At 34.7% G+C, this 24,393-nt stretch overlaps 1 protein-coding gene across 2 annotated transcripts in view; it reads right to left on the bottom strand.

The window, feature by feature from the left end:
- TNKS2 (tankyrase 2) overlaps positions 1–24,393 on the bottom strand; it is a 71,725-nt gene that overhangs the window by 8,921 nt on the left and 38,411 nt on the right. For both annotated transcript variants that reach the window (XM_037804261.1, XM_037804262.1), the window contains 12 exons: positions 23,025–23,104; positions 22,601–22,746; positions 20,468–20,633; positions 18,783–19,002; positions 17,459–17,568; positions 16,559–16,747; positions 14,451–14,703; positions 13,897–13,979; positions 12,724–12,844; positions 3,308–3,405; positions 2,377–2,451; positions 772–877 (listed from right to left, as the gene is read on the bottom strand). In XM_037804261.1, coding sequence (XP_037660189.1) covers positions 772–877; positions 2,377–2,451; positions 3,308–3,405; positions 12,724–12,844; positions 13,897–13,979; positions 14,451–14,703; positions 16,559–16,747; positions 17,459–17,568; positions 18,783–19,002; positions 20,468–20,633; positions 22,601–22,746; positions 23,025–23,104 — 1,647 coding nt within the window. The remainder of the gene's footprint in view (positions 1–771; positions 878–2,376; positions 2,452–3,307; positions 3,406–12,723; positions 12,845–13,896; positions 13,980–14,450; positions 14,704–16,558; positions 16,748–17,458; positions 17,569–18,782; positions 19,003–20,467; positions 20,634–22,600; positions 22,747–23,024; positions 23,105–24,393) is intronic.

The raw sequence follows: 24,393 nt of genomic DNA, 5'->3' as shown, positions 1-24,393 counted from the left end.
TGATACAAAATAAGTCTGTATTACGTGCCTACTACACTCTGTGCTAAGAGATTATCATGATGATTTTTAAATATTGCACATGAATTCAGTCTGCTGTAATCATTTGTTCAGAGGATTGTGAAATTTAAATGCTGTATTTATAGAACTTTCTAGGTTTCTAAAATTTCTCTGCAATCAAGGCCAAATGAAGGAACAGACTGGAGCTACTATGGATTAATACTTGAAGACTTGAAAACTACTACATTAATCTCTGAATTCATCTCAACTATAAACTTGAAAGACCAACACCTGTCAGCTTAAAATCCAGGAAATTTCAAGAATTTTGAGTAATAGTACTCTCAGTTCAACAAAAGTTATCAGAAACCTCCATAGGCTTGACGACACTGGCTCTTTTAACACCAAAGGTAAATGTGGTTTTAACATTGGAATCAAAATCAGAATAGGATATATTAGTTCTCCTGAGATAATTTTCAGGTCTTATTTTAATTCAACAAACCAGTTAAAAGTAAAACACCTTGTTTCTGAGAGTGCTCATAATGTAGTCAACATTCCCATTTCTATATATTTTTTCCATTAGGAGAACCCTATTTAAAACAGCCATTATAAAAAATACAAATTTAAAAGAAGTTGAAAATACGAATAATAAATGTCAAATTTATAAATATTAGATTTTTTTAAATGACATCAGGAATAGATAGAATCATTATTTCAGTTCTGACAAAAAGCTATTCTAATGTGGAGAAGGATGAGGGGGAGGGTTAGGAATCTTACCATGAAACAGCATTCTTTCATTTGCATGGTTGTGGTTTTCTTCAGAAACTTCTTTTCTTCTATGAGTATATCTTTCCCATAGTTTCTTGTTACAAACTTTCTGAATCTTTCACAAATAAACCAGAAAAATCAAATCTTTAGGTCTTAATAATTACTGATCTACTTGTTTTATCCTAACCGAAAGATGTGTCACATACTTAGCCAGAAAGAAGGCAAAAATTTTCTCTGGAATGCAAAATGTACCATTTTATAGTAAATTAAAAATCTGTCCCAACCATGAAGTTAGAAGTACAGTTACATTTTGGAAATCAAAAGCTTCAAAGAGAAAACAGCTACATATATAGTCATATGTGAAATACAAGAAGATCATCCATTGATTAAAATTACTACTTATTTTTTTTTTCCTGCTTTTATCTGGCTCAAAGTGCCATCTTAATCTGTTTCCGATAAAATTTTTTTTTTTTTGAACAGATACACATACACCCCTACTATTCCCTCTCTATCCCTTCAATTCCAAAAATTTAAAGATGGCAATTGTCTCAGGAGTATTTCTGGGGTCAAAATTCACAATCCTAGTATTGTTACTTAGCTGTGTCTGAAGATGCTATGGCCCCCTGCTGGTCCCTAAACTTTTAACATTTAGTGTTGGCTCAAAATAACAGAAAATACTGTCACAGACATAACCAAGGATCACAACTAGCATTAACAGATCTCATTTATGCAGGAAAAGAGATAAAAGATAATTGTTTTATCATTGAAAAATATTTCATTAAATATTGTACTAAAATATCTTTATAAGAAGAAGAAAATATAGCATCTCTTTCTCAAATCCACCTGCTTTAGAAATCACATATTCTCTCTCCTGCCTCACTCTTAACAAACCTCCACACATTTTGTTACTGTTTATAGACAAATGAACCTGACTGAAATTATTGCATGTCTGTGAATGGAAACCTCAAGATGTCATTCTTATTATAGTTACACTATGAAATAAACTAATAGAAAGAAAGGTTTCCAGAAGTATTGTTTTACCTAAATAATGTATACCTGTTTTGAACTGTCTGAGTCCTGATAGTATGAAAATAGCAAACTCGATGAACAGCTTTAGTATTCACTAACTCTAAAACGACATCTATTAATACAATCATAGTGTATTATGAAACAGTAATGAAACACAGCGGAAAGATATGATACTGTTCTTACTTTTGAGTTTAAAACCTAAATATCAGAAAGACATTTGCCATAGTTCAATTATTAAGAATATTTCATAACGTTATTCATCTCAAGTATGGTGTGCAGTTTTGATTGCTGTAGCTCAAGAAAAATAGCAAAGTTGGAAAAGGTCCTCAGAAGAGTAACTGAAATCAGTAAGGAAATAGAATTCAGCTTTGTAACCAGAGTACTTTTATATTTTTAAAGTCCTAAATCTACAGGATCTATCATTACTCCACAATAAGGCATAGCCCCTAAACCTGAATATATATGTTCAGCAAGGGCTGAATTATTAAAAATAGCATAGGGATTTTGAGAATCTTAACTTTCCAAGGATATGTTCTTCTTTGAAAACTATGATCTCAGCAGAGTTTACTTTCACTAACTTCTTACCTTGAGAATATTGTATCTGTTGAAGATTCCACCTGCATGGCCTCCATCTCTGTGCTCTCGGACTGTACTTTGCATCTGATGGAAGAATAATTTCAAATATGTACATTAGCTTTCATGTCTTTTCTGATCTGAGGAACATGGTTCTTGATCCAGCTAATCCTATTTTTGAGAATATACAAGTTTTAGCATTCCGTTATTTAAGGAATATGAGTTCTTTAAGTTCCTGAGTACTGTTTTCCAGATAGGTGTTCGTACAGTCAACTGAAAACATTTATAGATGAAAATTATAATGCAAATGAAAGAAAAAGAAACACGATGCATAGGTGAGCTAAACATACAAAGCTAACTAACACCACCTGACCATAGTAAGAGAAAACAAAACAATGATTTGTTCCCACACATTTTGCCATAGTAAAGCAAAATTTTCATTTTATTGTGAGTTGGCGTTTGATTTTTATAACCAAGTCTCACTCAACTTTTTATCTCTGTGCTCTTTCACACACAGAAGGTATGTGAAAAGGAGAAGAGCACTGTATAAAGATTTCAGTGGATCCAAGACGTATGTGTCAATATAGTTGGAAGACAAATTTCCTGAATAATTAGCACCCGTAAGTTGTGGGTTTTGTCTAAGATACTACGCTTTACAATTACCTTCATGAAAGGAGGAAATCTTAACATATTATTTCAAATGACAGCAACCTCTTCTCCAACAGAATTCTATATTGTTATAATTGTAGTGCTGAATCAAGTTACTGGAATTAAGGTTCATAGAGGGAGTGTACCATGAATGCTGTCTGTGAAAGTTTTCCAGGAGGAAAGGAGTTGAGGAAAATTTAAAAACCATGCTATATGAACATTCAATTAGATCTGGAAACCTAGATCTGTTGTTGCTGATCTATCTTTTACAACTATTTAAGGTATATGAACATACCTCTTCTTCCACAGACTGAAACTCTTTATCATCAGGAGACAGATCTATGAGAATTGTTCCACTACCAGAGGTATTTAGAGCCAAGTAAGGGTTAAGACCTATGAAAATAAAATTTGAAGTTAAAAAACATTTGCCAATAAAACAATTAACAGCAACCAAAAATAACCATGATTGATCTGAGGCTTACTTCCAATTTAAAAAAAAAAAAAACTTTTTATTTTGGAATAATATAGATTTACAGAGAGGTTGAAAAATAGTACAGAGTTCCTATGTACCATTCACCAAACTTTTCCTAATGCTACCATTTTATATAACCATGTTACATTTGCCAAACTTATTAACTGAATTACAGACTTTATCTGGATTTCACCCATTTCCCCCACAAATGTCCTTTTTCTGTCCCAGGATCCAATCAGAACACTGCACTGCATTTAGAGTACTAATTTTTGACCTAAGTCATAAGGGTTTTGTTGGAATACTGCAGAAAATCTATTTTTTTAAATCTCCTATTCTTAATGAGTTTACATCACACATTTTCCTTCTTCAAATTACTTCCTTTACTAACTATGCAGCCCTTTCACATTTAGTACCTTTATTCTTTGTATGAGGAAGAATTATGACAGAAACTTGCATAGACTTGAGGTAAGTTTAAATCATCCAAGAATGTGAATTCCATCAAGTTTTACTACCTATTCAATGCCTACTCTGACCTTTAATATAATAGATTAATATAATTTTTTAATTCAGCAAATGACTTTGTCATGTCAAGATGACAAGGTGTCAAGACATGGTCAAGATAACTGTATATATTTTTGTGTCTTTATGCTCACAAAAGCTGTTAAATGCTATTTGCTGATTTCTTCGATACATTTGTAATACAACTCTAAGATCTCCAAAGCTTTGCTATTTTTCCAGGTAGGGGTCAAATCCTTTACTGCTGGGTTAATATGAACAGAGGTTTGCCTTTGGGGATTTAGATTATTACTGTGGTTCTGAGCTGTGATTTAAAGAACAGGACTACCATCAACATGCCAGACTCTGATAAAGAATTACAGTAATGGCTGAATTACAAGGTCTGCAGAAATTATGGAGCCCATACAAAGGAGGAGATTTTATAGGATAAAGAGTGTGACTAAGGCACATCTGTGGACCTCTTCAAGAAGAGATTTATCCATGCTGAAAGATCAGGATATCAGTACAAGTAACATACTGACGTGATGCAATGAATGATCGTTAAAGCAGTTAAGAGACTGTTACAAGATCATCACAGGCAGCCACTGGTTCAACACTGCAAATTAGGTAAAATATAGATACAGAATCCTGATTGCAAATGAAAATGAGAGGGGTAGGAAAGCAACCCTGATGTACTGGATCAGAAATGGCGATTCTGTCTCACTACCATGTTTCTTTTCTATTTAGGAATAAATGCTCCTACCCAATCGTTGCTGGATGTATCAGAGTGATTATAGGGCCAGAGGTGGCACGGAGGTTTCTCTGCCACCTGCCACCCGGAGGCAGTGTATTTGTTTCTGCCATTGTTTCCTGAGCCTTTCAACAGTTTTTTTTTTTTTTAAATCATTTTATTGAGATATATTCACATACTGCACAGTCATACAAAACAAATCGTACATTCGATTGTTCACAGTACCATTACGTAGTTGTACATTCATCACCTAAATCAATCCCTGACACCTTCATTAGCAAACACACAAAAATAACAAGAATAATAATTAGAGTGAAAAAGAGCAATTGAAGTAAAAAAGAACACTGAGTACCTTTGTCTGTTTGTTTCCTTCCCCTATTTTTCTACTCATCCATCCATTAACTAGACAAAGGGGAGTGTGGTCCTTATGGCTTTCCCAAACCCACTGTCACCCCTCATAAGCTACATTTTTATACAATTGTCTTCGAGATTCATGGGTTCTGGGTTGTAGTTTGATAGTTTCAGGTATCCACCACCAGCTACCCCAATTCTTTAGAACCTAAAAAGGGTTGTCTAAATTGTGCGTAAGAGTGCCCACCAGAGTGACCTCTCAGCTCCCTTTGGAATCTCTCTGCCACTGAAGCTTATTTCATTTCCTTTCACATCCCCCTTTTGGTCAAGAAGATGTTCTCCATCCCATGATGCCAGGTCTACATTCCTCCCCACGAGTCATATTCCACGTTGCCAGGGAGATTCACTCCCCTGGGTGTCTGATCCCATGTAGGGAGGAGGGCAGTGATTTCACCTTTCAAGTTGGCTTAGCTAGAGAGACAGGGCCACATCTGAGCAACAAAGAGGCATTCGGGAGGAGGCTCTTAGGCACAATTATAGGGAGGCCTAGCCTCTCCTTTACAGCAATCATCTTCCCAAGGGTAAAACCTATGGTAGAGGTCTCAACCCATCAAACCACCAGTCCCCTATGTCTGTGGTCACGTTACCAACCATCGAGGTGGGGTAGGCCAATACCCCTGCATTCTCCACAGGCTCCTCAAGGGGGGCACTAAATATTTTTTTCGTTTTTTTTTTTTTTTTTAATTTTTTTTAAATCAACTGTATGAAAACAAAGCAAAACAAAAAAAAAATACAATAAAAGAACATTTCAAAGAGACCATAACAAGGGAGTAAGAAAAAGACAACTAAACTAAGATAACTGCTTTACTTCCAACCTGTTCCTACTTTACCTAAAGAAAGTTACCTAATATAGGAACATTTCTGTGAACTTATTCCTACTATATCCATCAGAAATTAACAGACCATAGTCATTCCTGGGCATCCCCAGAATGTTAAATAGCTTATCTGTTCTTCTTGGATTATTGTTCCCCCTTCCTTAATTGCTCTCCATTGCTATTCCCCTACATTCTACATTATAAACCATTTGTTTTACATTTTTCAAGGTTCACATTAGTGGTAGCATATAATATTTCTCTTTTTGTGCCTGGCTTATTTCGCTCAGCATTATGTCTTCAAAGTTCATCCATGTTGTCATATGTTTCACGAGATCGTTCCTTCTTAGTGCCGTGTAGTATTCCATCGTGTGTATATACCACATTTTATTTATCCACTCATCTGTTGAAGGACATTTGGGTTGTTTCCATCTCTTGGCAATTGTGAATAATGCTCCTGTGAATATTGGCGTGCAGATATCTGTTCGTGTCACTGCTTTCCGATCTTCCGGGTATATACCGAGAAGTGCAATTGCTGGATCAAAGGGTAACTCTATATCTAGTTTACTAAGGAACTGCCAGATTGACTTCCAGAGTGGCTGAACCATTATACAGTCCCACCAACAATGAATAAGAGTTCCAATTTCTCCACGTCCTCTCCACCATTTGTAGTTTCCTGTTTGTTTAATGGCAGCCACTCTAATAGGTGTTAGATGGTATCTCATTGTGGTCTTAATTTGCATCTCTCTAAAAAGCTAGTGAAGCTGAACATTTTTTCATGTGTTTCTTGGCCATTTGTATTTCCTCTTCAGAGAACTGTCTTTTCAAATCTTTTGCCCATTTTATAATTGGGCTGTCTGTACTATCATCATTGAGTTGTAGGATTTCTTCATATATGCAAGATATCAGTCTTTTGTCAGATACATGGTTTCCAAAAATTTTTTCCCATTGAGTTGGCTGCCTCTTTACCTTTTTGAGAAATTCCTTTGAGGTGCAGAAACTTCTAAGCTTGAGGAGTTCCCATTTATCTATTTTTTCTTTTGTTGCTTGTGCTTTGGGTGTCAAGTCTAGGAAGTGGCCACCTAATACAAGGTCTTGAAGATGTTTTCCTACATTATCTACTAGGAGTTTTATGATACTTTCTTTTACATTGAGATCTTTCGTCCATTTTGAGTTAGTTTTTGTGTAGGGTGTGAGGTGGGGGTCCTCTTTCATTCTTTTGGATATGGATATCCAACTCTCCCAAACCCATTTGTTGAAAAGACCATTATGACTCAGTTCAGTGACTTTGGGGGCCTTATCAAAGATCAGTTGGCCATAGATCTGAGGGTCTATCTCTGAATTCTCAATTTGATTCCATTGATCTATATGTCTATCTTTGTGCCAGTACCATGCTGTTTTGACAACTGTGGCTTTATAATAAGCTTCAAAGTCAGGGAGTGTAAGTCCTCCTACTTCATTTTTCTTTTTTTTTTTAGAGTGTCTTTAGCAATTCGAGGCATCTTCCCTTTCCAAATAAATTAAAAACTAGCTTTTCCAAGTCTGCAAAGTAGGTTGTTGGAATTTTGATTGGGATTGCATTGAATGTGTAGATGAGTTTGGGTAGAATTGACATCTTCATGACATTTAGTCTTCCTATCCATGAACATGGAATATTTTTCCATCTTTTAAGGTCCCCTTCTATTTCTTTTAGTAGAGTTATGTAGTTTTCTTTGTATAGGTCTTTTACATCTTTGGTTACGTTTATTCCTAGGTACTTGATTTTCTTAGTTGCTATTGAAAATGGTATCTTTTTCTTGAGTGTCTCTGCAGTTTGTTCATTTCTAGCATATAGAAACATTACTGACTTATGTGCATTAATCTTGTATCCCGCTACTTTGCTAAATCTGTTTATTAGCTCTAGTAGCTGTATTGTCGATTTCTCAGGGTTTTCCAGATATAAGATCATATCATCTGCAAACTGACAGTTTTACTTCTTCTTTTCCAATCTGGATGTCTTTTATTTCTTTGTCTTGCCGGATTGCCCTGGCTAGCACTTCCCAGCACAATGTTGAATAACAGTGGTGATAGCGGGCATCCTTGTCTTGTTCCTGATCTTAGAGGGAAGGCTTTCAGTCTCTCACCATTGAGTACTATGCTGGCTGTGGATTTTTTATATATGCTCTTTATCATATTGAGGAAGTTTCCTTCAATTCCTACCTTTTGAAGTGTTTTTATCAAAAACGGATGTTGGATTTTGTCAAATGCTTTTTCAGCATCTATTGAGATGCTCATTTATTTTTCCCTTTTGACTTGTTAATGTGTTGTAATACATTGATTGATTTACTTATGTTGAACCATCCTTGCATGCCTGGAATGAACCCCACTTGGTCATGGTGTATGATTTTTTTAATGTGTCTTTGGATTCGATTTGCAAGTATTTTGTTGAGGATTTTTGCATCTATATTCATTAGGGAGATTGGCCGGTAGTTTTCCTTTTTTGTAGCATCTTTGCCTGGTTTTGGTATTAGACTGATGTTAGCTTCATAAAATGAGTTAGGTAGTGTTCCATTTTCTTCAATGTTTTGAAAGAGTTTGAGTAAGACTGATGTCAGTTCTTTCTGGAAAGTCTGGTAGAATTCCCCTGTGAAGCCATTTGGCCCTGGGCATTTATTTTTGGGAAGATTTTTGATGACTGATTGGATCTCTTTGCTTGTGATGGGTTGATTGAGGTCTTCTATTTCTTCTCTGGTCTAGGTTGTTCGTATGTTTCCAGGAAATAGTCCATTTCCTCTACATTATCCAGTTTGTTGCCATACACTTGTTCATCGTATCCTCTTATAATTTTTTTAATTTCTTCAGGATCTGCAGTTATGTCACCTTTTTCATTCATTATTTTGTTTATATGGGTCTTCTCTCTTTTTGATTTTGTCAGTCTATCTAGGGGCTTGTCAATCTTGTTGATCTTCTCGAAGAACCAACTTTTGGTGATATTTATCTTCTGTATTGTTTTTTTGTTCTCTATGTCATTTATTTCTGCTTTAATCCTTGTTATTTCTTTTCTTCTACTTGGTTTAGGATTGGTTTGCTGTTCATTTTCTAGCTTCTTCAGTTGATCCATTAGTTCTTTGATTTTGGCTCTTTCTTCCTTTTTAATATATGCGTTTAGTGCTATAAATTTCCCCCTCAGCACTGATTTTGCTGCATCCCATAGGTTTTGGCATGTTGTGTTCTCATTTTCATTTGTCTCTATATGTTTAGCAATTTCTCTTGCTATTTCTTCTTTAACCCACTGATTGTTTAGGAGTGTGTTGTTTAACCTCCAGGTATTTGTGAATTTTCCAAGTCTCTGATGGTTATTGACTTCTAATTGTATTCCATTGTGGTCAGAGAATGTGCTTTGAATAATTTCAATCTTTTTAAATTTATTGAGGCTTGTTTTATGTCCCAGCATATGACCTATTCTGGAGAAAGTTCCATGAGCACTAGAAAAGTATGTGTATCCTGGTGATTTGGGATGTAATGTCGTGTGTATGTCTGTTAAATCTAATTCATTTATCAGATTGTTTAGGTTTTCAGTTTCCTTATTGGTCTTCTGTCTGGTTGATCAATCTATAGGAGAGAGTGATGTGTTGAAGTCTCCCACAATTATTGTGGAAACATCAATTGCTTCCTTTAGTTTTGCCAGTGTTTCTCTCATGTATTTTGTGACACCTTGATTGGGTGCATAGACATTTATGATTGTTATTTCTTCTTGTTGAATTGCCCCTTTTATTAGTATGTAGTGGCCTTCTTTGTCTCTCAAAACATCCCTGCATTTAAAGTCTATTTTATCTGAGATTAATATTGCTACACCTGCTTTCTTTTGGCTGTAGCTTGCATGAAATATTTTTTTCCATCCTTTCACTTTCAATTTCTGTGTCCCTGTGTCTAAGATGAGTCTCTTGTATGCAACATACTGATGGTTCATTTTTTTTGATCCATTCTGCCAATATATATCTTTTAATTGGGGAGTTTAATCCATTTACATTCAACGTTATAACCGTGAAGGCATTTCTTGAATCAGCCATCTTATCCTTTGGTTTATGTTTGTCATATATATTTTTCCCCTCTCTCTATTAATATCCTTTATTGTACCCATATCGAATCTCTTTAGTACTGAACCTTTCTCCAAGTCTCTCTGTCCTTTTTTTGTTTCTCTGTCTGTAGGGCTCCCTTTAGTATCTCCAGTAGGGCAGGTCTCTTGTTAGCAAATTCTCTCAGCATTTGTCTGTCTGTGAAAAATTTCAGCTCTCCCTCAAATTTGAAGGACAGCTTTGCTGGATAAAGTATTCTTGGTTGGAAATTTTTCTCAGAATTTTAAATATATCGTGCCACTGCCTTCTCGCCTCCATGGTGGCTGCTCAGTAGTCACTACTTAGTCTTATGCTGTTTCCTTTGTATGTGGTGAATTGCTTTTCTCTTGCTGCTTTCAGAACTTGCTCCTTCTCTTCTGTGTTTGACAGTGTGATCAGAGTACGTCTCGGAGTGGGTTTATTTGGATTTATTCTATTTGGAGTTCGCTGAGCATTTATGATTTGTGTATTTATGTTGTTTAGAAGATTTGGGAAGTTTTCCCCAACAATTTCTTTGAATACTCTTCCTAGACCTTTACCCTTTTCTTCCCCTTCTGGAACACCAATGAGTCTTATATTTGGACGTTTTATATTATCTATCATATCCCTGAGGTCCGTTTCAATTTTTTCAATTTTTTTCCCCATTCTTTCTTTTATGCTTTCATTTTCCATTCTGTCATCTTCCAGGTCACTGATTCGTTGTTCAACTTCCTCTAGTCTTGTACTATGAGTGTCTAGAATCTTTTTAATTTGGTCAACAGTTTCTTTAATTTCCATAAGATCATCTATTTTTTTATTTAGTCTTGCAATGTCTTCTTTATGCTCTTCTAGGGTCTTCTTGATATCCTTTGTATCCTGTACTGTGGTCTCATTGTTCATGTTTAGTTGTTCGAGTAGCTGCTCTAGGTGCTGTGTCTCTTCTGATCTTTTGATTTGGGTGCTTGAGCTAGGGTTAACGATATTGTTTCGTTTTTTCATATGCTTTATACTTTTCTGTTGTTTTTGGCCTCTTGGCATTTGCTGAACTTGATAGGGTTCTTTTAGAATGTGTAGACCAATTGAAGTCCTTATCTCTAATTTATCAGCTCTACAGCTTCGTGGAGTACAGTTTCTCTAACTAACCAGCAGGTGGCGTCCACGAGCCACCTGTTCTCCACAAGCCAGTTCTCTCCTGCTTAGCCTTTTTGGTGAGTGGGGGAGTGAGTCTTGTGGGGCCCAATTGGTGTACCAAGCTTGCGTGTGTAGTTGGTGTTGCCTGCCCTGTATGTGGGGAGTGTTTCTGGGCAGTCAGGGAGGGGGGGGTGGCTCTAACAATCAACTCTCCCTGGTGATCCTGGAGTTTTAAAGCTGCTGCAATAGTCTAATCCTTCAGTTCAGTCCTGCCACAGTTTGTCTCTGCCACTGACCCACAAATCCTTGGTATTGGCGTATGGCGCCTGAGACTTGCAAGTGGGTCCCTCTTCCAGGCCGTGCACCCCCTGGTCCTCTGTTGAGGGATGACTGTCCAACATAGTCTTAATAACTATATACCAAATACTAAGATGTGCTTAATGTACAAACACTGCCTGCTTTCCTTTTTACCCTGTCTCTTTCCTAAATGATTGTTATCCCAGTACTCTATCATAACCCTTATCCTACCAGAATTATTCTAGTCATATGGCACACCAGAACTGAGGGTTCTCTTTCCTCTTCATTTTTTATACTACTTTTATTGCATACTAATATTCCAGGGAGCCGTGGGTTTTCTCTCTTTTTCTTATAAAATCATGTCTTCTATACTAGAAATCTAAGACTATTTCACATTCAAGCATTCTATTCTAGGCAAGAAACAGGCATCTATCTTTAGTTGATCCTATTCGAGAATACCTCATTCTTACTAGAGGTGCTCTTATTTCTTAAGCAGGGAACCCCATTCTGGGGTAGTATACATTCTTCCTTGAAAAATCCCTTCATTTGCTAGTGGAGGTTTCTCTTCAACCCCATCTGTACAGCCAGGCCTTCAATTATAGGATGCTTCTGTCCTCAAGGTAAATCACTCCCTCAGTTTAACACTGAGGTTAAAATATGGTTTTGGCACTTAAAATAATTCACCTTTTTATACCTAAGACCTGATACTTAGAAAATTGTTAACATCTGTTGAATGAATGTAATTGCATTTTGCTTAAGCACCAACATTCAGGAGAAATAAAACATGATATTCAATTTGTTTAATCTCCTAAGCTGCAATATGATTGTTTTCCAGCATTGTCATTGCAATTATTTAGAATTTCAGCCATTTAAAAGATTTACTATTACTTTATGGGCTACAAGGAAACCTAATCATTACTATTACCATAATAAATGAGATATTTAAGTTTAGATTATTTAGAATTATAAAATATTAGAGCTAGAATTACTTAAAAAAATCATCACTTTCAAATTCCTAATTTTTGAGAGCTAATGTAATAATGACCCAGAAATTTTACTTACATTCACAGTTAGCAGCAGCAGTCCATGAAGTTTAACATTTAGTAGCAGAACTTAGACTTGATCACAGGTTTCTTGACTCCTAATTAATGCTCTTCCTATTATACTGACTTTCTCTTAGAAACACATTTTTGAATTATCATTTAGTACGTTGAAAGGTTGCCTTTATGCAGTGTTAAACTGATTAAACGATTATTTCAAATGAAATACCTTGTTGTCCAGAGATAAGTCTCTCAACTCCTTTAATTAGTTTGTGTCTATGTCCATAAGCATTGATTCCAATCTCCTTCAGCTCCTTGTGCCCCATTTCAACTAATACATCCAAAGTGATCTTATAAAAGAATAATGCAGTTTAGACATCCACGTATTGGTGTTCCCACAATGTATTTGATTCATACATTTACTTCAAATTATGTTGAACAGCTCAGAAATGAAAACAAACCAGTTTAAAAACGGAAATTAACTGAAAATGAAAAGTGGGAGCCAGACAGAAAGTTGAGTCATGAAACACCAAAACTATCGTTTTCATTTGGCATTAGAACCTGGACAGAATTAAACTGCAAAACAAAAATGCTCTGCATCCAGGTATACTATTTTATCTTGGAAAAGCAGATTCTTTTCCATCATCATTTTACACAATGCCTTCAATAATTCCTACTGAGTCTGGATTATGCTACTGGTACTTCTGCGTCACTGTTCAAACTAACTCTTTTGCCCCAAGCACATTTTCCCACTTCACAAAACTGAAGCCATTGTTTATAATCCTGTTTACTTTACATATCTTCCATGAAGCTTTTCTTGAATAGTGTAGCTCAGTGATTTTTTCCTTCTCTGAATTTCTAAAATCTAAAATTTCCAAATTTTAACTCTGTATTTTCTTATTGTAGCTTCATAACTAGATCAAAAGTTCATTAGGGGTATATGTCTACAACAACCATATCTTCTGAACCAAAAAAAAAAAAAAAAAAAAATCAGTAAATGTATTCTGACAGAATATTTTAAATTGAGACTGTCCTAGAAAAGCCCAGCTATACGGTTGGCATATCCATATACCTCTCCCAAACGGCTAGCAAATTGTCAGGTTAGAAAGAGTAATGACTGACATAACAAAACTGAACAGAGCTCAAGGATAACTTCAAGGATTGAATAAACTAAATTTTCCATTCCAGGAAACTATTTTAGTACTACTGTGTAAGAGGTAATTTTTAGGTGCTAATAAACAGAGTGGAAATTACAAGATCAAGCCAAATTAGAAGACTTTTTTTTTTCCAGTGTCTTAAAAGTCACTCTCCACAATAGCTTAAATGGTTCAGCATTTCAAGTATGTCCCAGAGTTAAAGTTCCAAAAAACAGCAAACCAAGTAACACAATTCATCTACTCACCTGTTCTCTCTCAAATATATCCATTAGGTGCTCAAGTCCGAGATTCCTTACAAATTGAGTTATGCTAAAATCTACTCCTGGAACTGGGAAATAAAAAATAAAGAATAAACAAAATTTCTCCCAAGAATAATGTATGTTAACATTATAAAAATAAAGTTTTATGATATTACTATATTTATTAAGACCATAAAAATGAAGCAACATATTAAGAACTATCTGGGATATAACATTGAATATAACATCAAAATTTACAAAGAGAAATCTATAAAATTTCAATATCATTAGAAGAAACACTTAACCAAAGCAACATTCTCAGGTTAAAAAAATACTATCTTTTTTTTTCAACTTCATTTGAACAACTTGGAAAGAGACAGTTTCCTTAGGAACTCTATTAATAATGTAAAGAAAACAATAAAAGGCTAAAACTTTCAGGATATGTTAACTTTATACTCAATAGTTGTATTTAAAGTTTAAGAAATGGCATTTTAGCACTCCAAATGATACATATGGAATTACAATACCAGTCATAAAGTTACTTTAGTAGAACATCTCACCCTCTTTTTTCTCCAAACTGGAGGCACCCTCTGTTCCACTTGAACTAACTACTGAAGACAGTTCAGTAAAACTCCCAGATAAGTTGTCAAGACTGCTAGCTGCAGAAAGGCTTGATGGGCTGGATGGACCTGAAGACAGAGCATCTGTGGTAGCTCCTGGGCTTCTCACACCACTGAGCACCTGAGGTTTGTAACATGAAGGCAAGGCAGAAGGGGGCATAGCTGCTGTCAGGAGAGCACTGACATCATCTGCCTAGGGTGAAAGTCAGAGAGAAAGAGAAGAAATCTGCCATAAGCAAGTTTTAAAATTTTATCATACCCGATAGATTGTATTTAAAAATAAAACCCAGCAGCTTTTCACTTATGAGTATATTAAAATAACAGATTATTCTAATTATTTTAAAAAGTAATGTAAATTGATATTCAGTGAAACTGTTAAATATAAAACATAATTCAGAACACCCCCAACACATATAAGCTCAAAATAAAACTGTTAAGTATGGCAAATCATGAACAAAATCCCATCCTTCATATTGTGACTGAAAAGCACTGAAATGAAATTACAGAAATATCACTTTATAAAGGTAAGTGCTTTAACTCTTTGGCTAATACTCTGGAAGAAGTAATTCAACCCACATGGAACTGTAGGAAACAGAATGATGCTGGTATTTCTTGGAAAATATTCAAAGATATATTTGTTCCTCAAAATTGAAAGTTGTTTCTTAGTTTGGTTTTGGACAATAAAGATAAACATTTTAATTAAGTCTGCTAGAATGGAAAAAAGTGCCCAAATTTACTGGTACATTAATTCTTTTAATTATTGACATAATACCATTTTTTCACAATGCTCAATTAAGACACCAAATAACATTTAGCAAGAAGTAAATCAGTACTTGTTTTCACTGTTAGTCATTCATTATATTCGCTTATTCCAATCCTCACCTGTTTGTTTCTCCTAGTCTGAGGACTCCCATGCACTCACAATTTGCATATAACATTTGTTTACAATAATAGTATCATTTACTGGGTGCTTCTTCTGTACCTGGTAGCATGCCAAGGACTTAAAGTACATTACCTTGTTTCATTCTCATATTAACCAGATATATTTTATTCCCATTTACAGATGAGATAACTGAGGCTTAGAGGTTACACAACTTGCAAGATTCTACAACTGTAAGTGGCAGAGCTGGAATTCTAAGCCCATTCATGTTCTCTAGAGCACTTTTTTCACTGTCATTTATACCTGGTGGACTGAATATGGGTAGACTGAATTCCAAAAGTTCACTTTTAAGTGAGTTGTTTGGCATTGGAAAGACTTTTCCCTGAATAAATAATGCTGAAAATATGGTTGGGTTGACAGCTTGCTGAGAAAAATCTATTTAATGCCCAATGCAGCTGAACTAGATCATCTCCTCACTGTAATCTGGAACAATGGAATCTCTCTTAGTAGCAAGCAGTGTAGAAGAGACTCCCCTTTCTTCCCACCTCAGAAAGAATTTCTTCTTTCTCTCCATTGTACAGGTCAATGTCCTCAGCAATGGAGGTAGCTATGTCACAGTAGACAAAGCAGAGTGGAAACCACACTGGAGGCTCCTACATGCATTCCTGATGGGGGGGAAGGAAAAAAAGGGCCTGCAAAGAAAACTGGAGTAATAGGTGTGTTTTACAAACAGTTCTGGTGGATTACGCAACAAGAACTTTGGGATGAGGCAGCGTGGGAGGGAAGGAAATCCCTACTTGTAGCAGGCTTTATGACTTCACCTTGAGGGCAATGTTTTCAGTTGGACATGTTTATAAAGACCTGTGGCTTGTACTATCTTGTACTGTGAGCACCATAACAGCAGCATTGAGGGTCAGTGTCTGCTTTGTTTTACAACTAATGTGGGCAGTTATACCTTGTACTTCTTTTTCCTATTTCCAAACGTACTCAGTATATAATAAGTGACAATTAATTGTATTATTTATTTATTATCTTTTAAAGTTCCAAATTTAAAATTGGGCTAAAAATCAGATTTTATCACATTCATCATGAAGACATTTTATATATACCAAATGAATTTAAAAGAATCAGGAAAGCATTGAGATTTTTCAAAAAGCCCATCACTTACTGAAACTAAATCTAAAGGTGTTTGTCCTTCCTGATTTTTAAGAGTAGGATCAGCTCCGTGGGCCAACAATAAAGCACAAAGCTGTGTTCGTCCCTTTTGGGCTGCTTCGTGCAAAGGTGTGAAAGCCCATTTGTCCGTAGCATTGACACATGCATTATACTTTATTAGTAAAGCTGCTACATCTACATGCTGTAAAAGAAAATACTACTGTTACAGTCCGAAATATTATTTTATCACACTTAGCTCTTAAAGAGAAACTAGCAGTACATCTACTTCCATATTTTCAAACTTAATCTGGAAAAAAAACCCTCTTTTTCTTCAACATCATAATTTATGGATAGTTGATTAAAACCTATAGTAGCCATTTCAATAACTTGAGGAAACAAGAAAATAGCTAATTCGACACAGCAGAAACTAAACTAATAAGATTTGAACCATTTCCAATTTATTCAAGTATTATAACTGCTGAACATCAAATTATAAACTAGCAGCCCTCCTCAGTTATTCAAACTATACCACTGAAGATGGGCAATACTGACTATTTAAATTCAGGCTGTTAAATAAGTCAGGAACACGACACTTAAAACTCTACAGATTCCTATGACTCCCTACAGGTTTTCTGGGCACCAAAAATCAAAACAAAACCACCAACATCTAACTGAAAATAAAGGACAGGTGCTAAGGAAAGTAATAAAACAAATGGCAACAATGTGCTGCATACCATACAAGAAGCTTACAGTTAAGTCAGAATTAGAATTTGGACATTATTTAAACTCACTGGCCCTCATATTTACTTCTCTGTAAAATGAGAAAGTCAAGCCAAATTTCTCTTGAACTGCAGCACTGACTGTCACTTTTGAAAATTTCATGGACTTTTGAAGATAAAATAGAAAAGCTTACCCCATAAGACGCTGCATTATGTAAAGGAATTAGTCCTCCTTTGTCTTGCGCATTCACATCAGCTCCATGTTGTAACAAATACTCTGCAACTTCTAAATTATTATACCCAGCTAATTTAGAAAAGAATTAAAATACTTTTACTAGGTTTTTCAAAAAGTTAAGCATATAATTACCATATGACCTGGGAATTCAAATCTTATTATATATATACCCAAAAGAACTGAAAGCAGGGTCTCACATACATACAAAAATGTTCACAGCAGCCTTATATACAACAGCTCCAAAGTGGAAACAACCCAGGTGTTCATCAGTAGATGAATGGATAAACAAAATGTGGCATATGAAGACAATGGAATAATATTCAGATATAAAAAGAAATGAAGTTCTGATCTATGCAACAAAATGCATAAATCTGGAAAATATTATGCCAAGTGAAATAAGCCAGACGCAAAAGAACAAATGCTGTTATAGTTTTGCTTATAAGAAGTATCTAGAACAGGTAAATTCATAGAGACAGAAAGTCGATTTTACCAGGGGCTTGGGCGCATGGGGTGGATGGGTGATGAAAAAGTTTGGTAATTAAAAGTGGTTATCGTTGCACAACATTGTGAATAATTAACACCGCTGAAATGTACACTTAAAAATGGTTAAAATGGCAAATTTTATGTTACAAATATGTTAAGATAAAATTTTTTTAAATTACTTTCACTTATAGTCATTTCATGAGTCAGATGTGGATGGACATATATATATATACACACACACACACACATATATCAATTTACAAAGCATAAACATTATTGAAAAAATGAAAACGAGGTTTTATATAAACCTGAAGTTCCCTACTGGATTCTGTTAAAACTGTACCTTACAGAAAAATTTTCCACTGGCCTCAAGTTGGAAACTTTCAATGAAGATATCCATTCAGTTTGGAGACTCAAAGTTGAATGGTTGATTTACTTGTATTTTTCCTTTTAAAACTTTCCTACCAAAGTCCCTGCCTTCATGGTTATTTATGAACAACTTCCTGAATTCAGGTATATGGTCTAAAGGTGTGCAAGTAAAAGGCATCCAATCATATAAACCCAGGGACCCCATTCCCAAGAAGGCCACAAGCACATCTTTTTTTGTTACAGGACTTAGTGGTACACATCTTTACAAGTATGGCTGCAGAACCTGTGTTACTAAAGCCATGAAGTTATGATGGTGGCATTAGGAGATACTCAATTTCAATCTTTCAAATTTACTTACAGGAAATATTTCACTCAAGTAAAATGATTCTTAGATGTTACCAACCTAAATCTGTGAAACTTCATTTACTTACCTGCTAAATGCAATGGTGTTGAATGTCGGCCTTGGGTATCACGGCAATTTACATTATCAGGTGAAGACAACTTCTTTACTCTGGCTAAACAGCCCTTCTTGGCAGCATCTAGCAAAGCTGCATCTCCCCTAAGCAGATCTTGGATATCTGTATCTCCATCTTTAACAAGATCCAAAGGAGTATTTCCATCCCTGTTTTTCTTTGTAGGGTCTGCACCATGCTAGGCATATGAAAAATGGAAAGGGAGGAATGGCTTAAGTGTGCCCTTGGTCAATAAGAAAATAGTCAATGTAATTATACCAAAGAAAACCATTTTATACTCTGAGACTATCTTAAAGGTTAATGTGGTTGTTACTAATGTTTAATTTATACATAAATAATTATATTAAATATACAGAGACAGTTAAATGTTTTTAGATTTTTATAATGCTATAAAAGTTAAATTTTTAAACTGTGTTAAAAATAAAGTAGTATCTCATTAAAAATTAACTTTCAGGAAAACAGTTTGATGGTTCATCAGAAAGTTAAACAGAATTTTCCTATGACCTGGTGATTCCACTTCTAGATATATATGCAATTGAAAACAGGGACTCAAACATATACTTGTACACCAATGTTTATAGAAGTATTATTCACAATAGCCAAAAGCTGGAAGTAACCCAAGTATCCATCCACAGATGAATGGATGAACAAAACGTGATATGTAATGTATAATGGAATATTATTCAGCTGTAAAAGGAATGAAGTTTTGATACACATATGAATCCTTAAGTCATCATGTCGAGTGAAACAATCCAGACACAAAAGGACAAATATTGTATGATTTCAACTACATGAAATTTCTAGAATTAGCAAATTCATAAGGGCAGAAAGTAGATTACAGGTTACCGGACTGACTGGGGGTCAGGGTTGGGAGATAGGGAGTTATTGCTTAATAGGCACAGAGTTTCTGTTTGGGGTGATGAAACAGTTTTGGTAATGAGTGGTAGTGATGGTAGCACAACACTGTGAATGTAGTATCACTGAACTGTACACATAAAAGTAGTTAAAATGGGAAATTCTGTGTTGTATATATGTTACCACAACAAAAATTTTAAAAAGGGAAAAAAGAAAGATGTTCTATTGGGGTAAACTGGGTGAAGGGTACTTGGGATCTCTCTGAATTATTTCATAAAACTGCATGAATAACTACAATTATCTCAAACTAGTACCTTTTAAAAATTACAAAAAAAATTAACTTTCATTTAGTACTTTTTTTAGTTTTCCTAAACCATGAAATAAAGTAAAAATTGAACTATCCTTTTGATTTTACTGTAAAATATCTATACTGGTTCCTGTATTCAAACAGTTCCAATCAATTTTACCAGTGCTAAATAAATCTGGCTTATAAATTACTTAATACATCAAATATTAACAGGTCAAGATTTGAATAGGAAAAACTAAGATAATAATCCGATAACTTTCACATGATGATAGCTGACTTTATATAATAATGAATCGATGTGTAGTAAACATACTTGTATATTAAAATAAAAAAAATGTTCAAGATGTTTATTCCGAAATCTAGGTAGAGATTAGATAACTTTGCTTTCCACTCCCTTACTAGTTTAAGTTAATATAAGTTATTAGAAGTATAAACATATTCTATGTATTACATGCTGTCCACAGTAAGTACTAAAATGTACCTGAAGAAGAAGTTTGCAAATTTCATATTTTCCTTTTGCTGCAGCTTCATGTAAAGGTGTAAATTTCCATAAGTCAGCTACATTAACTACTGCTCCATGCTTAACAAGAAGTTCTGCAACTTCATAATGTCCATAAGAACATGCATTATGCAAAGGTACAAGGCCCCTGAAATGAAAAGAGCAATGCATGAGGATATTCTTTAAATAATTATATGTAATTGATAAAAGACATTTCCTGAACTGCATAAGGGATTATTATGATTATTATTTTATAGAATCTAAACCTATTAAGATTCTAGAAATGGAATTTTGGTGGGAATAGATAATTTAAATATTTTAATATTTTAAATATTTTAAAATATTAATATTTTAAAAAAGACTACAACAAACAGCTGTGTACTTACATCTAGAATTGAGAACTGTATTTTTTTCAAATGATTTTTTTTTAAATTTTTACTGAGATTGTTCAGATACCCATACAATTATCCAAAGATCTGAAGTGTACAATCAGTTGCCCCTGGTACCCTCATACAGCTGTGCATCCATCACCACACTTAATTTTTGTTCAATTTTTAGAACCTTTTCATTACTCCAGACAAGAAAAAAGCGAAAGATGAAAAAAGAAAAAAAAAAAAGAAAAGGAAACTCGAATCCTCCCATATCCCTAACCAACCCCCCTCAATTGTTGACTCGCAGTGTTGGTATAGTACATTTGTTACTGTTCATGAAAGAATGTTGAAATACTACTAACTGTAGTATACAGTTTGCAATAGGTATATATTTCTTCCCTATATGCCCCTCTATTATTCACTTCTAATTGTACTGTCATACATTTGTTATGGTTCATGGAAGACATTTCTAATATTTGTACAGTTAATCACGGACATTTCCCACCACAGGATTCAGTTTTACACATTCCCATCTTTTGACCTCCGCCTTTCCTTCTGGTGACATGTATGACTCTGGGCTTCCCCTTTCCACCTCATTCACGCACCATTCGGCACTGTTAGTTATTCTCACATCTTGCTACCGACACCTCTGTTCATCTCCAAATATTTAAGTTCATCCTATTTGAACATTCTGCTCATACTAAGCAACTGCTCCCCATTCTTAAGCCTCGTCCCATATCTTGGTACCTTATATTTCATGTCTATGAGTTCACATATTATAATTAGTTCCTATCAGTGAGACCCTGCAATATTTGTCCTTATGTGTCTGGCTTATTTCACTTAGTATATTGCCCTCGAGGTTTTGTCATCAACCCATTTTTTTTTTAAGATGGTTTTATTCACAGACCATACATTCCATCCTAAGTAAACAATCGATGGTTCTCTGTATGGTCACATATTTGTGTTCACCACCTTCACCACTATCTATATAAGGGCATCTACATTTCTTCCACAAAGCAAGAGGAAGAGTCAAAGAAGGTAGAGAGGCAAAAGAAAGAGGAGAAAAAAATGACAGCTAGGAAGCAGCAAAAGGAAAAATAAGCTTAAATCAAAGTAGAATAAAGAGTCAAAGTGTCTAACATGCCTCTCCATCCCCCCCTCTTATCTGCATTTACCTTGGTATATCACCTTTGTTACATTAAAGGAAGCATAATACAATGATTCTGTTAGTTACAGTCTCTAGTTTACGTTTATTGCATCCCTCCCCCAATGCCTCATTTTTAACCCCTCGCAAGGTTGACATTTGCTTGTCAATTGAAACAAATTGTTAATTAAAATATCAATATTTTAAAAAGAGACTACAACAAACATCTGTGTACTTATATCTAGAATTGACAACTGTATTATTTTTAATAAAAAATAATTTCAAGATAAATTGGAAGAATTCAAATATTCTCAATATAAATTGAAAAATTTACTAAATTAAAAATCAATCCTCTACTAATGTTGTGATCTCCTTGGCCACTACAAAATTATTATGAGGCATTATGCAAATAAGTATTTATATAAATGCTAACCATCATAAAATCTTAACTGAAATTCAGAAGCTATATTTAAGGCAATGTTAGGAAATAGAATTCCCTGAAAATAAAGGAACTACCAACTATCATAAAAATACTTTCGGATCTCCTAAAAATATCAAATAAAGATAAGAAAAAGAGAGGCCATGGTGATTGGTACTTACCCTTTATCTTTAGCATGTACATCAGCTCCATGTTGCAGCAGATATTCCACCACAGACACTCTATTATAGCCAGCTGCAAAATGGAGTGGTGTAGACTGACGCCCTTCAATGTCTCTGCAGTTGACACTCTGAATAGTACACAATTTCTATAGGATGGAACACAGGATACAAAGAAGCTACATATTCTGATAAGCAGTTTATTTCAATTTGTGAATGTGACTTATTAAGTGAGCTGCATGTGAAACTAATGTCTTTTTCTTTCATTACTCAGTATTCCTTATTTCCACAGAACTAGATTAGTTTTACTGACCTTTTTTAAAAGCACATATAAATAACAAGACTCTGTTATCAACAGTAGATTCATTAAACAATATCAAAACAAAAATCCAAAATTAGCAAAAAAAAACATGAAATCATATCTTACTTTCACAGTTTCTACATCTCCAGCCTTTGCAGCTTCTAGCAATTGTCTGTCTGCCTCTGAATTACCTAATGGGATACCCTCTAGAAAGAAAGAGAAGAAGAGACCGATTAAATCCTCTTAGGAAGTGGGTCCAGAAACTACTGGAGGCATCTTATCAAGAAGTGAAGCTGTTTTACAGTTTGGTAGATTATGTAGGAAATGTAACAAGATTCTCTTAAAATTATCTTTGAAACATAGTAGGTATAGAATTAAAATGTATGTAAACATCTATAATCATTATAAAATGTTGATTTAAAGCAATACAAAGGGACATAAAATAGATAATGAAAGGTGGCCTGCTCTATAACCACGTCATGTGGAACAAGGCAAAGTATTAAATTAGGAGAGAATGGCCAGAGATCTAACCGAGGTTCTGCCACTAACTGATCTGGGGCAAGTCACTTTAACTTTCTGAGTCTCAGATATTTTCAATTTTAAAAAAGCAAGACTAGAAGATATCTAAAGTCATTTCCTGCTCTGAAATTCGGTTTTAAAGCTCATTAAAAATTTCCTAGAAAAGAAAAAAAAAACGCACCTAACTTGTGTCTTATTACAAAATTGATTCCAGATGGATTTATACTTGTAAATGTATAAAAAATTAAACCTTAAAAGTACTAGAATAAAGGAAAACAGTGTGGCTGTTACTCAAAAAGTTAAACATAGAATTTCCATATGACCTAGAAATTCTCAAAGATTGAAAGCAGGGACTCAACGGTTATGTATACACCAATGTTCATAGCAGCATTATTCACCATAGACAAAAGGTCCATCAATAGATGAATGGATAAACAAAATGTGGCAGATACATACAATGAAATATTATTCAGCTATAAAAAGGAATGTTCTGATACATGCTACAACATGGATGAACCTTGAAAACATGCTAAGTGAAATAAGCCAGACACAAAAGGACAAAAAAATGTATGAACCCACTTACAGGGAATATCTGGAATAAGCAAATTCATAGAGACAGAAAAGATCAGAGGTTACCAGGCACTGGGGGTAAGGGAGAAGGGGGAGTCATTGCTTAATGGGTACAGGGTTTTTCTTTGAGTAGATGAAAAAGTTTTGGTAACGGATGGTGGTGATAGCACAACATTGTAAATGTAACTAATGCTACAGAATTGTATAATTAAAACTGGTTAAAATGGCAAATTTTATGTGATATATATTTATATTTATTTATTTACCACAATTTAGGGATGCTTCTAAGAGCAATACATCAAAGGCAAAACCAGAAAAGAAAACTGATTTGGGAAAATGTCAGGCAATAACACAGCATTAAATAGTTATAAAGCAAACAACATGGAAAAAATCACATTGTTACATA

The sequence above is a fragment of the Choloepus didactylus genome, chromosome 15 (assembly GCF_015220235.1).
Source record: "Choloepus didactylus isolate mChoDid1 chromosome 15, mChoDid1.pri, whole genome shotgun sequence".
NCBI classification, from domain to species: domain Eukaryota; kingdom Metazoa; phylum Chordata; class Mammalia; order Pilosa; family Megalonychidae; genus Choloepus; species Choloepus didactylus.
This window is presented reverse-complemented; position numbering and strand designations above follow the sequence as displayed.